The 13,909-nt window shown below is 47.3% G+C and overlaps 1 protein-coding gene across 4 annotated transcripts in view; it reads left to right on the top strand.

Annotated features, from left to right (window-relative positions):
* LOC121579909 (unconventional myosin-XVIIIa) overlaps positions 1 to 13,909 on the top strand; it is a 110,926-nt gene that overhangs the window by 39,470 nt on the left and 57,547 nt on the right. Inside the window, exons 2-15 of one of the 4 annotated variants that reach the window (XM_045224356.1) lie at positions 1,046 to 1,334; positions 1,554 to 1,583; positions 2,334 to 3,158; positions 4,821 to 4,919; positions 5,272 to 5,343; positions 7,051 to 7,116; positions 8,029 to 8,116; positions 8,362 to 8,468; positions 8,600 to 8,776; positions 8,976 to 9,213; positions 9,336 to 9,579; positions 11,333 to 11,396; positions 11,549 to 11,693; positions 13,186 to 13,197. In XM_045224356.1, the coding sequence (XP_045080291.1) occupies positions 1,296 to 1,334; positions 1,554 to 1,583; positions 2,334 to 3,158; positions 4,821 to 4,919; positions 5,272 to 5,343; positions 7,051 to 7,116; positions 8,029 to 8,116; positions 8,362 to 8,468; positions 8,600 to 8,776; positions 8,976 to 9,213; positions 9,336 to 9,579; positions 11,333 to 11,396; positions 11,549 to 11,693; positions 13,186 to 13,197 (2,206 nt within the window). In that variant the 5' untranslated portion in view covers positions 1,046 to 1,295. Of the gene's footprint in view, positions 1 to 1,045; positions 1,335 to 1,553; positions 1,584 to 2,333; positions 3,159 to 4,820; positions 4,920 to 5,271; positions 5,344 to 7,050; positions 7,117 to 8,028; positions 8,117 to 8,361; positions 8,469 to 8,599; positions 8,777 to 8,975; positions 9,214 to 9,335; positions 9,580 to 11,332; positions 11,397 to 11,548; positions 11,694 to 12,416; positions 12,438 to 13,185; positions 13,198 to 13,909 lie in introns of all 4 variants that reach the window. The other 3 variants (XM_045224358.1, XM_045224357.1, XM_041894886.2) reach the window with 3 other exon arrangements.

Here is a 13,909-nt window from a genome sequence, read left to right on the forward strand (position 1 = left end):
GCAATGTTCTTGGCTATAACTGAATGGTAAATCTGAATGAAACAATATTGGAGATGGAGACACAATATTGGAGACTGTGTAATACTCTAATGAAGGCCTTTAGAGGTTGACCTGGTAGCATGTTTACAAAGGATAGCCAGGTCCACAGATCTGTGTAGTGCCTCCTAGGTGCGGTGTCCATGTCAGTTACACGTCTATGTTATCATTTATTGGCTGACTGTTTGCTTCTTGTGATGTCATCAACATGAGACAAATCCATATGTTGTTTGTGGTTTTGACTACATGGTATACAGCTACGGACAGAATTGACTTTTCGTAGCAGGTTAGGAGAACTTACGAACTTGCAATTTATGCCTCACTTCCGTCCGTAGCTGTATACCATCTAGCCACAACCGTTGTTTGTGTGTATGACTATTTGCTTGCTTCTATTTTGGCCTGTACCCTTTTTTCTCCAAAATGGAACCAATGCAAATCCTAAATTCTTTACTTTAGGGGCAGTTACTACTGACACAAATCTGAGGTCTGGTGACAATTGATTCTCCTGTGGTCACCTTTCACTGACCTTTCTCTTAACTCTCATAACAACATAGAGAAACCACAGGATGTCACCTGATGCACTGAACAAAATAAATTGAGTCTGATATGGCAGTGATAAAGTCAGTGACACTCTTAGCCTGCAGATTAAACCACTGGTATGTCCGACATTTACACTCTAATAACAGGCAGACCTAATGCAGCATTCACAGCATTGCACTACTTGACGGTAGTAAACTGAAGTGTTTGCCTCACATATATCAAATATATGACATATTGTAGTCAAATAAAAGCAGAGGAAAATATTTGAATATATAATGATAACTGTAGCTGTCATCTATTGATATTGAAATAATTTTTTGATGAAATAAGAATATTTGCAAAAGGTTGATCTATTTCTATAGTGTGAATGTGAACTGATGTCCTGTCTCCCTGAGGTATCCTTGTCTCTCCTGTCTCCCTGTACTGTATGTATCCATTTCATCCTGTTCTTCATGTCTTCTGTCCTCAGTGCTGCCTCAGACTGCATGGTCCTACTGCCCTGCTGGTAGTAGTTAGAGTGAAGAAAGACGCCAGTCCTCGCCCCCCTACCTACCTGTCCACCCCGAAACACACTCCCTCACTCCATCCTCATATCCTCTCCTTCTACTCTCTATCACTTTTCTCTTTCGTTCTGTCTATATCTACATCACACTCTTTCTCTCCCTCCTGCCCCTCATCTCCACTCTCCCGGTTCAGCCCATGACTTCTGGGCTACTACCATGGCTTACAGTTCACGCTTTTCATTCTGGCGGCAAAAGGGAAGTCTTGTTTTACCTTTATGTGTTTTCACCGATGCCTTCAGTAGATTACTGCACATTTACTGTTGTCAGCTGAGCTTTATGCTGAAGTGGAAGATTCTCTTCTCTGTCGACAGAGGAAGGATGTTATTGGTAGAGATATGCATGTTGTTCTTGCATGAATAAGCTAAACTAAAGTTCTGGGTTTGATCGGCCTCTCTTGACCCTCCTCTCTTGTAGGTTGAAGTTGAAACCAAGCCAGCCTCAGATGTAAGTGTAACATCGCTGTGTGCTTTTGGATAATAGCATCTAACAATCTAGAAGTAGGTCCCTTAAAGATTTCTTCTCTCAGCCAAGTGGCACGCTTTCACCCGTGTCCTTTTCAGTTTTCAGGGTGTTAGATGGGTTTTTCACAAGACTGTCATCCCTTCAGCCGTTAGTTGGGTTTACAATATAGCACCATATTGCCATGCAGTAGTGGTGTCACCTGCAGGTCTTGATGTAGTCACAGAGTAATAAACAGTACAGGGAGACTAATACTGGGCAAACCGTGAGACAGCCATCCACAGATTCCATCTGAAAGAGGTCTTTATAATGGGGGACCTGTATAAGCCAACATAAACAACATTTATTCTGATGATGACAATCTGTGAGAAAGGAATTCTTCCCGTCATGGTTTATGATCGGAGGTATTATAGCTTATCTCTGTGTAGCGAAATGAAATATAAAAAGTAGAAACATTGATGTGTATAAATTACTCACATCAATAAAGTCAGACATGTAGTTTGTGTGCTGGTGGATGTTTGACACAGCTGTCCTTCCTGTAGAGTAGACAGCTGCTTGGTAAATAAGACTACAGGATGGCAAACAGCCACTCTAAATAACATAACTATAGCATTGGCTTTGGCCAGTGAACAATTATGGTGCTTAGTTTATGAAACACTATTCTAAAGCTTTGGGTCTCCTATACAGTATCTCTGATATTGGCTCCTTCTTACCTATACCTGTGTGTGTGTCCAGTCTGACGGTGAGGAAGTTGAAACAGAAGCAAGTGGTGACCCACAGCCGGTGACATCATCAAGCAGCGACACAACCAGAAGTGACAGTGCCATGGGAGGCCCTGACCCACCAGCTGCCTCCTCCTCCAGGCAGGAGAGCACAGAGGACCAGGGTCCCACTCAGAAGAAGGTGGTGAAGGTTATTAGGAGGGTGGTGAGGAAGGTAGTGCCTGGGGTGGAGGAGCAGCCTCAAGCCCCCAGCACAGAGCCTCCTAAAGCTGCCCCTATAGCCACATCTGTACCCAAGACTGCGCCCCTCTCTGGCAAGAAGGATGAGAAGGATGACATCTCCATGGGTCTGGCCAGCCTGATGGGCCGAGGGAGGACCAAGGATCACCGGCCTCGCACCCGCACTCAAGACCGCAAGGAGGACAAAGAGGAGGAGAAGGAACAGGAGGAAGGGAAGGAAGTAGAGCGCCAGGAGCCTCCAGCGGAAAAAGCCACCCCAGCTCCCCCCACCCCAGCTCCCCCCAAATCAAACCCCATCATCCCTCCAACAGGGTTCATACCCACACCTGCACCCAAAGCCAACCCCCTCGCCCCTCCTCCAGGCTTCATCCCTGCACCCAAACCCAAAACCAACCCCCTTGCCCCCCCTCCAGGTTTCATCCCTGCCCCTGTGCCAAAAAACAACCTTTTTGCCCCCCCTCCAGGCTTCATTCCTGCCCCAAGACATAATTCCCTTGCCCGGCCCCCAGGTTTTATCCCTGCCCCGAAATCCGACCCCCTTGCCCCCCCTCCAGGGTTCGTCCCTGCCACTCGCTCATGGGCTGTAAAGAAACCAGAGGTACAGAGTGTGTGCTCTCAGATTGCCTTACTAAAGAGAGTATTACATCATTCAATGTAGCATGTGGTTCTGATGTGTGCACTGAACACCTATTAACCCATTCTGTGTGAAATTAACACAATTAAGAATTATGCCTATGGATTTGATCATACACTATATCTAGAAAAGTGTATAAAATCGAGCACACAGCCACGCAATCTCCATAGACAAACATTGGCTGCCCCTGTCAACTGTGAAGTGGAAACGTCTAGGAGAACAACGGCTCAGCCGCGAAGTGGTCGGCCACACAAGCTCATAGAACGGGACCGCCAAGTGCTAAAGCACTGTCTGTCCTCAGTTGCAACACTCACTACCGAGTTCCAAACTGCCTCTGGAAGCAACGTCAGTACAATAACTGTTCGTCGGGAGCTTCATGAAATGGGTTTCCATGGCCGAGCAGCCGCACACAAGCCTAAGATCACCATGTGCAACGCCAATAGTCGGCTAGAGTGGTGTAAAGTTCGCCGCCATTGGACACTGGAGAAGTGGAAACGCGTTCTCTGGAGTGATGAATCACACTTCACCATCTGGCAGTCCGACGGACAAATCTGGGTTTGGTGGATGCCAGGAGCATACAACGAAATTCTAGACAATTCTGTGCTTCCAACTTTGTGGCAACAGTTTGGGGAAGGCCCTTTCCTGTTTCAGCATGACAATGCCCACGTGCACAAAGCGAGGTCCATACATAAATGGTTTGTTGAGATCGATGTGCAAGAACTTGACTGGCCTGTACAGAGCCCTGAACTCAACCCCATCGAACACCTATGGGATGAATTGGAACATCGACTGCAAGCCAGGCCTAATCGCCCAACATCAGTGCCCGACCTCACTAATGCTCTTGTGGAAGCAAGTCCCCGCAGCAATGTTCCAACATCTAGTGGACAGCCTTCCCAGAAGAGTGGAGGCTGTTATAGCAGCAAAGGGGGGACAACTCCATATTAATGCCCATGATTTTGGAATGAGATGTTCGACGAGCAGCTGTCCACATACTTTTGATAATGTAGTGTATGTCTCTCCACAGGATCTGTCTTGTCTTGGCTGCAATGGTAGAAATTAAACTGCTGCTTCATTAATTTGCGTCAGCAAAGTGCTAACTGGCTACTAACTGACTCATTTACTTCAAACAGTAGTCTTGCTGCAGTGAGAAAAGTGGAGAAAGGGTAAAAAAGTAGTGAAAACTTAAATAAAAGGTATTATTTCCTACTTCAGCCTCAGTAGTTATAAGGGTCTGGTCATGGCTGGTCCACAGAGAGCCAGGCTGGTCTGAGGCACTGATCCATTACTCATTAACACCAGGCTCTGGGAAACACTATCCAGACTGGCCTAACACTAGACCACTGAGGACAACTACTAATGGCAGCCTTATTAATGAAGAATAACCACTGAACATTGCAGTGAATAATGTACCAAAATGTTGGGAAGATCCTTGTCCAAAATGTGAGGATTTTGTTTAAACTGGAATGGGCTTGAGGAACTCTGTGTGCATATAGGATTTGAGCATGATGTGATTGAGTGTGTTGTCCTTATCAGGAGCATGGTGTGTGGAACACCTTATGTTAGAGGTCACTGACTCTCCTGTGTGTGTGTGTGTGTGTGTGTGTGTGTGTGTATTGATATATCAAGGTGAAGGCAGCTTCTGGTCCCTCTGCCGCCCCTGCTGGGAAGACCTCCTCTGGGAGTGCTCAGTCCCAGCCTCAGGGCACCCCTGGCTCCAAAGAACAGGTGTGTGTCCTGCAGCTGGTATGCTTCTGATTGGCTAGGTGTTGTAGATTTTAGAATATGCAGTGCAATGGTAAATTACAGTAATCTTTTTTTTTAAAGTGACATAATGTAAGCTAGTTTGACTTCTGATATTTATTGGGAATCCCCCCCATTTGATTTAAAATAGCAACCTTTAGTCAGACATTAGATGGATCACAGTACAGTACATTACCTGGGCTTGGTCAAAGGAAATGACACATGTACAAGGGGGCCCCAACATGCATAACAAACTTTTTAGAAGTACCATGGCATCAATAGACTCTGGAGTGGCTGGGTGGGGACTCACCGGTGTTGGTGATGTGACATCCTGTAGGTTCCAGAGCTGGTCCCTACAGACGAGAACCACAGGCGTCTGAGGAAGATCCTCACCGGAGCTGGCTCTACCGTAACTTCACCTCTCTCTTTCAGCCTGTGTGTCTGCCTGCTCTGCTGTGCTATTACCCAGTCTTACCCTGTGATGGGCCTGGCCACCCTGCTGTGCTATTACCCAGTCTTATCCTGTGATGGGCCACCCTGCTGTGCTCCAGCATGGGGACAGGTGCACTGTCTCATGTGGCCCCAATCTGGTGTTGACCACTAGCAACAGGGTTTGAATTATGGGGTGCCCTGTGGCGCTGTAATTGGAACACTGACTAGCAGCATCCATTTTATGTCTTTCAGCTTAGAGCTCAGAGTCTATGTCAGTCACATGGCCTCCTAGCATCATGACTAAGGAGTTCTCCCTAGTCATATGGATAAGGGTTCATATGAATGGAGGTCCCTTGTGGGTCATGTGTGGGTTCATGGTGGGCACTGGGTAGCACTATCTCTCTGCCTGGGAGGAGCCTTGGGTGTGACTTCACAGCTGGGTTTTCAAACTCAAACTTCATGTAAGGCAGTGCTATAACTAACTAATTACAACATGTTTGTACAGTCACAATATAGAATTTTGTCAAGTGAGAAAATTCTAATTATTTTGATATGCTTGTAACGCCAAGGTAGTTAGTGGGTTCGATCCCCGGGACCACCCATACACAAAAATGTATGCACGCATGACTGTAAGTCGCTTTGGATAAAAGCGTCTGCTAAATGGCATATTATTATATTATTATTATATGACATAGTACACACGGCTTTACATCTGTACCTAGACTCCTCTCCTCTCCTCTCTCTCCTCTCTTCTTTCTTTGTCCCTTCTGTTTTCTCAACAGGCAATATCATTACTCAGTCATGTCCTCATTCACATATCTATGTCCTGACATTTATGTATTCTGTCCTTTTGACATTCACTTTCTGACAAATGGGTGTTCATTTCCCTTGAAGTTGATGTCTGTTTTTAACCACTTGGTGAGGATATTGTGTTCTTTGATGTTGGATTGAGACTGAACAGTTGATCCCAGATCACAGCTGTCACATCCACTCTAAAAAACACTGTGATCTGTTTTTAATATCTCCCTTTCTCTCATCTCCTTGCTCCTCCTTCCCAACTTCTACTGTCTCATCTCTTCTCCCCTCTCCTCTGTGTGTTGCTCTGCTGTCTGCTGCTGTCCTGGTGGCCGTGGCTATCCGGTGGTCTCCTCATAGCTACTATCTGTCCCCTGTCACACCGCTCCCCAGGCTGGCCACTCACCCACCGCCCTCACACAAGGCCTGGCTGGACTGTGTGCTCGTGTCTCGTGTTGGGGTGTAAGCCTGCTCTCCTTAACTGACCCCGCCGTCCCCTACCCCTGTCTCACCCACCTAGGGTTCTGCCTGCACCCCTTACTCATTCCCCACTATGTTGTTATGGACTGAATTTTTTCCCTATGTCCGTGCAGCAGTGCTGGAAGTCCCAGTAATATGACCTAACCACTCCCACAGAGACAGGCTCTGCTGGACTTAGTAACTTAGACTGGTAAAGCTAGAAGGATTAGCATCTTCTTTCAGTTGTTTTTTTCCACAGCAAACGTGTGGGTGTCAGTTATTTTCTTCATCTGCATGTGTTATCCTACCCTCTACCAAAATTCATTGAAGATACTTGTTACATGGTTGTTGGCATGTTTGAGCATGCAGTATGGACTTCAAAGTTGGCCTCTGACCTTGATTAAACCCAACTATTCCTGCCCTCCTCCAGACACAGTTGGATCAGGACCCCGTGGCCCTCCTGCAGGCGGCCCACACGGCCGCCTCTCAACCCAAGGTCTGGCCACTGCTATGCCTGATTGCAATACCCCATGCATCTCTCTGTCCCTTCCCTGGAGTGTTCTGTTGTGTGTAAATCACAGAACCAACATCCTCAGCTGGGATTTTGTATCTGTGATGATAAACCAGTAGAATAGTGAGAAACTCATGAAATACATGACTTATTAAGCCCTTTTTAACTGACGGTGAAGTGAGTTCCTCAGTATTCTACCCTTTCTAGTAGGTTTGCAGTGAGTGTCTATGCTTTACCAGTGATGTGGCTTGCTTTTCAGTATGATTTTCAGATCGTGTTAGAGGAAAACCTAGTAACTCAAATTGCATGATGTGTCCACAGATGAATTGTCATAGGATATGTGTCTTTAGTTTGCTCATATTTTACTGTAGATCAACCACATTCTTCATAAACATTGTGGTGAAGTGATGTGGTACTGATGTGCAGCCAGTCCAGTCATGTGTTGTGTTGTGCTGTGTTATGTTGTGGCGTTATGGAGCATGCTTTATTCATGAGTCCATATCCTGTTATCGTCAGTGAGAGTGGGCTCTCAGTAGTTTGGTTACAGAGAGTGATCTGATGGTAAACACACAGAGTGGGGACCAGGGGCCTGCCTAGTGGGTCATGAGGGGATGCTAGGTGTGGAGTGGGGGGTTTTGGAGGGTGAAGGGGTGGGCAGTTGGGTCAAATGTTGCGTGGGGAAGAAATAACTCCTCGCTTAAGGAGATGGTGAAACCAGAGCTCAGTCCACACCTGTTCATGTTCTCCTGTTCAAAGATGTCAGGTTACTGCGGAGACGATGCCCCCTCCACTGGTGTTATTAATTCATCTAGCTAATTATTCTCTCTGGGTATTCACCTCTGCTCCTGCCTTTGAGCGTTATAGCAGTGTCCTAACCCTGTCTGTCCTCTCTCCTAGGTGAAGTCCGAGGAGCAAATAGCTGCTGAGAAGGCCTGGTACGGCACAGAGAAAGTATGGCTGGTTCACAAGGATGGATTCTCCTTGGGTTAGTAGAACTGAATCACTACGTCATTCACCACAATAGGGGCCAAATTAAAGCATATTACATTTACTTGTAAATCACAGATTCCATTTGTTGATTTATCTGACAGAAAGAGTAAACAAAATGTGTATTGATTGTGCACTATTTTACACTTGCAACCTAGACAAACACAACGTTTGAGATGACTCAGTCTGTGGCTAGTCAGTGGCTGTAGATCATATTGACCCTGTTCTGACTGGTCACCACAGCGACCCTGTTGAAGACGGAGCCAGGCAGTCTGCCAGAGGGGAAAGTCAAGATCAGACTGGAGAGCGACGGCTCGTTGCTGGATGTGGATGAGGATGATGTGGAGAAGGTAAGCCTAAAAGATATATACATGCTGTTTAGCCCCAGCAGTGCACCAAACATTTTCTCATATTGATTTTTTGGCTCATTATCTGAAGTCTGTGATGTATGATCCCCTTGACCTCTGACCCCTGTGTGTAGGCCAACCCTCCATCGTTTGACCGCGTGGAGGACCTGTCCTCGCTGCAGTACCTCAATGAGTCCAGTGTGATGCACTCTCTGCGCCAGCGCTACGGGGGCAACCTCATCCACACCCACGCTGGGCCCAACATGGTGGTCATCAACCCCATCAGTGCCCCCTCCATGTACTCTGAGAAGGTACAGTCCTGGGTGGAGCCTGGGGTTAGCAGGATAGGGGAGGGGATATCATCTAGGAGAGTAGCAAGTAGACCAGAAAGAGCAAGTAGGACTGGATTTGTTTAATTCTTGAGATTTTATATGGTGAGAATGCACTCTCCCTCTCTCTCTCTCTCTCTCTCTCTCTCTCTCTCTCTCTCTCTCTCTCTCTCTCTCTCAGGTGATGCACATGTTTAAGGGGTGCAGGAGGGAGGACACTGCACCTCACATCTATGGTGTTGCCCAGTCAGCCTATAGGAACCTGTTGACCACGCGTCAGGACCAGTCCATTGTGCTGCTGGGCAAGAGCGGCAGCGGCAAGACCACCAACTGTCAACACCTGGTCCAGTACCTGGTCACCATCGCTGGCAGCACTGGCAAGACCTTCTCTGGTAGGTGTCGAGGGGAAAGAACATGCAGTAAGTTAGAACACAGTTTAGGGAACAACTTGTTTTTATTCTTCATTTAATAGTCCACTATTTGCCTGATATTTACTTGCAGCATGTATGTACTATTTGGTTTGTTTCTGTGTGTCTCCCAGCGGAGAAGTGGCAGGCGGTCTACACCATCCTGGAGGCCTTTGGGAACAGCTCCACCTCCATGAATGGGAACGCCAGTCGCTTTTCCCACATCGTGTCCCTGGACTTTGACCAGGCTGGCCAGGTGGCCTCGGCCTCCATTCAGACCATGCTGCTGGAGAAGCTAAGGGTGACCAGGCGGCCAGAGGGAGAGTCCACCTTCAATGTCTTCTACTACATGATGGCTGGAGCTGACAGTTCTTTAAAGTAAGCTGTCATCTTCCTCAGACCTCTGTGTAGAGTGAACCTTTACCTAAACCCTTCTCTCTCTCTCTCTCGCCTTTCTCTCTCTTGCCTCTCTCTCTCTCTCGCCTCTCTCTCTCTCTCGTCTCTCTCTCTCTCTCGTCTCTCTCTCTCACTCTCTCTCTCGCCTCTCTCTCTCTCTCGCCTCTCTCTCTCGCCTCCCTCTCTCTCGCCTCTCTCTCGCCTCTCTCTCTCGCCTCTCTCTCTCGCCTCTCGCCTCTCTCTCTCTCTCTCTCTCTCTCTCTCTCTCTCTCTCTCTCGCCTCTCTCTCTCGCCTCTCTCTCTCGTCTCTCTCTCGCTCTCTCTCTCTCTCTCTCTCGCCCCTCTCTCTCTCTCGCCTCTCTCTCTCTCTCGTCTCTCTCTCTCGCTCTCTCGCCCCTCTCTCTCTCTCTCTCTCTCGCCTCTCTCTCTCTCTCTCGCCTCTCTCTCTCTCTCGCCTCTCTCTCTCTCGCCTCTCTCTCCTCTCTCATCTCTCTCTCTCTCCTCTCTCTCTCGCATCTCTCTCTGTCGCCTCCCTCTCTCTCTTTCTCTCGCCTCTCTCTCTCTCGCCTCTCTCTCACTCACTCTCACTCTCTCTCTCTCTCACTCTCACTCTCTCTCTCTCGTCTCTCTCACTCTCCCTCTCTCTCGTCTCTGTCTTTCTCTCTCTCTCGCCTCTCTCTCACTCTCTCTCTCTCTCTCTCTCGCCTCTCTCTCTCTCTCGTCTCTCTCTCGCTCTCTCGCCCCTCTCTCTCTCGCCTCTCTCTCTCTCTCTCTCGCCTCTCTCGCCTCTCTCTCTCTCTCGCATCTCTCTCTCTCGCCTCTCTCTCCTCTCTCTCATCTCTCTCTCTCGCCTCTCTCTCTCGCATCTCTCTCTGTCGCCTCTCTCTCTCTCTTTCTCTCGCCTCTCTCTCTCGCCTCTCTCTCACTCACTCTCACTCTCTCTCTCTCTCACTCTCACTCTCTCTCTCTCGTCTCTCTCACTCTCCCTCTCTCTCGTCTCTGTCTTTCTCTCTCTCTTGCCTCTCTCTCACTCTCTCTCTCTCTCTCTCGCCTCTCTCGCCACTCTCTCTCTCTCTCTCGCCTCTCTCACTCTCTCTCGTCTCTCTCTCTTTCTCGCCACTCTCTCTCTCTTTCTCTCTCTCGCCTCTCTCTCTCTCTCTCTCTCCTCTCTCTCTCTCGCCTCTCTCTTTCTCGCCACTCTCTCTCTCTTTCTCTCTCTCTCTCTCTCTCTCGCCTCTCTCACTCACTCTCACTCTCTCTCTTTCTCTCGCCTCTCTCTCTCTCTCGCCTCTCTCTCATCTCTCTCTCTCGTCTCTCTCACTCTCCCTCTCTCTCGTCTCTGTCTTTCTCTCTCTCTCGCCTCTCTCTCTCTCTCTCGCCTCTCTCGCCACTCTCTCTCTCTCTCTCGCCTCTCTCACTCTCTCTCGTCTCTCTCTCTTTCTCTCTCTCGCCTCTCTCTCTCTCGTCTCTCTCTCTCTCACCTCTCTCTTTCTCGCCACTCTCTCTCTCTTTCTCTCTCTCTCTCTCTCATCTCTCTCTCTCTTTCTCTCTCTCGCCTCTCTATATCTCTCGTCTCTCTCTCTCTCTCTCTCGCCTCTCTCTCTTTCTCCTCACTCTCTGTCTGTCCTTTATTTACTTGTGAGTATCTGTGTTGGTCAGACACTCTGAGTAGCTCTGTCAGGTATAGTCTTGTCATGGTGACTGACTCACAGCTTGTCTCTCCTTGCCTTCCCAGGACTGAGCTGCACTTTAACCACTTTGCTGAAAACAGCGCCTTCGGAATCGTGCCTCAACCCAAGGTAACTCTAGCCAGGGCCCCAAAGACCTTGTGGCAATGACGTTGTGGCAGGAAAGTTTTCTTTGGTTTTGAGTGAATAGACTCACACTATGATTTTTATAATAAAGACAGTCCATATAGACACCTGTTGTTTCTCCCCCCATGCTCACCCAGTCTGAGGACAAGCAGCGGGCCTCCCAGCAGTTCACCAAACTGCAGGCAGCCATGAAAGTCCTGGGGATCAGTGGGGAGGAGCAGAGGGCCTTCTGGCTGGTCCTGGGGGCCATCTACCATCTAGGGGCTGCAGGGGCCACCAAGGGTAAGAATTACAGTACACTACACACCAGGAGCCCACTCAGACACTGTGTCAGATGTTCATTCAGAGGCTTATAGTGTTAATGCAGCTGCATTCTGTATTTAAATTACATGAATCATCTACTACTAACAATGACAGATGCACGTTTTCTGTATTCAACAAAAATATTCTGAATTTACATAATGGAGTTGAAAGTAAAGTAAAGCAAAGAGACACTGGGTCTATTCCAAAATAACAGAGTTCATGATGCTGCAGCTGCCATCTATCTAGGGCCTTTATTTGTTTGTTTCAAGGAGCTTCTCAGGCAGAGAACATTTGTGAAAAAGACAGTTGTGAAGTCTAGAAGCACTGTCAATAATGCCAAGTTTCACTGTCTGCAGGGGAGATGTTAATTGCATTCCTTTACCGATCAGCCATGCGCAACACAGAACCAAAATGGTTGATGTCAGTTTGAGACAATCGGGCAACAACTGAAGAGTTTTAAGTGTTCCAGCTCAGGAGGCAACAAAATCCCAGCCCAACATCAGCCTTAAGCTGACTAAATGCCTTGCCTTGCTCCCAGTGTCTGCTTGCTGCTGTGCCTCAGCAGGGAACAACCCAGTGTGCTTGATTGCTATTTGCCTGACAGCCCAGAACAAGACAGATTGTTTACACTGTAGTAATGAAAACGGATGTGTGTGCAGCTGGAATGTTTATTCACATTGTCTAACGTTGCCTTCTCTGCAGTGTCAGTCATCGAGGAAATTGGTAATGAACCCGAACAAACACCCTTCTGGGTGTTTTTGTATCTTCTACTGTGTTGATCTCCTTTTCCTCTCTTCCTCTGAAGGGTTAATTGATATACTCCAATCTAAATATACACATTTTGTTGGGTTACGATCTGTCAGATGATTGACAAAAAAATCAGTCGGTTGCCACTTGGTGGAAATCAGTTACCACTTGTTGCCCTCTTGTAATACTACAAGATCTTAGTAGTGTTATAGAGAGTTTAGAAATGGGTGAGTTAATTGCAGGTTTGAAGAAACAAACGTCCCCATGATAAGCAGTGCAGTTTGACTAGGTAACACCAGAGGGCAGCATAGACCCATATTCATCATGAGTTGCAGTGTCGATACAGTAAAGAAGTGTATGACTTTATGCACCTCCTATCAGTAGATCTGACAATGAATGGGAGGTTGATTGGGTGTGCTGACAAGTGTGGGCTGTTTCATTCCTCAACTCTCAGAAGAGGTTTTTCAATAAAGCTCCTGAATGCAGTGTGTTAGTCAGACCCTCTTAAAGCATGCTCATTCTCCCCTGCATCTCGATGTGGCCTTGCTGCTGTTAAAGGGATAGTGCTGTGTGTGTGTGTTTGTGTGAGAGAAGGCTTATAATACACATTTATCCGATCAAAGTTGATCTGCTCATCCACATGGTTACTGTTGCTCCAACTGTTGTTCTGTTCTAACCACCTGTTCTTACTTACATGTTGCATGCTGCTCCCCTTGCATTGCAGATGCAGACAAAGGTAAAAACACCCTCTCCATATTGTTATGTTCTGCCTCTGTGCTTTTATCACTGTGAGCAGACATGGTGTCATTAGCATTTTAATGAAGTTCTCAGTCTTTCTCTTTGATCGTCTTCACAACTCTCTTGTTTGTCACAACACGGCAGCATGTGACACTGTCATAGGCCGATGAAACAGGGAGATCCCAGCATGCCTCAGTCAGAAGCCCAACTGTTTGATGTTCCCTAGTCAGTCACCCTCTTAAGTGTATGTGAAGGGTTTCTCTCCAATACCGCACTGAAATGAAAACCTACTCATATCCACCTACTCACACACTCACTCACTCACTCACTCACTCACTCACTCACTCACTCACTCACTCACTCACTCACTCACTCACTCTCATCACCCATCCACCAGATTAAAGTCAAACTTGGTTTGCAGACCGAGGCTTGTGTTTATGCAAAGTCATTGTACTTTGGAATGATAGTCCCTGTAATCATTTCCTGTGGATGAAGGACTTGTAGCTGTGAGAAAAATAACATTGAAAAAGTAGCAGCAAAAAGGCTTTTAGCTAATGGGACTGTGGACAAATGAGACAATTCTGGGTTTGTACCATTTGGATGCCCAGTACCGTGAATGTCCTTTGTAGGCTACATTTCACTGTCCTGATGAGGGTATTATTATTAGCTCTTATACCATCGCAGCTGTGTTAGCCTGGGGCAGGGTCGAT

This window comes from Coregonus clupeaformis, chromosome 13 (assembly GCF_020615455.1).
Source record: "Coregonus clupeaformis isolate EN_2021a chromosome 13, ASM2061545v1, whole genome shotgun sequence".
Classification (NCBI taxonomy): Eukaryota; Metazoa; Chordata; class Actinopteri; order Salmoniformes; family Salmonidae; genus Coregonus; species Coregonus clupeaformis.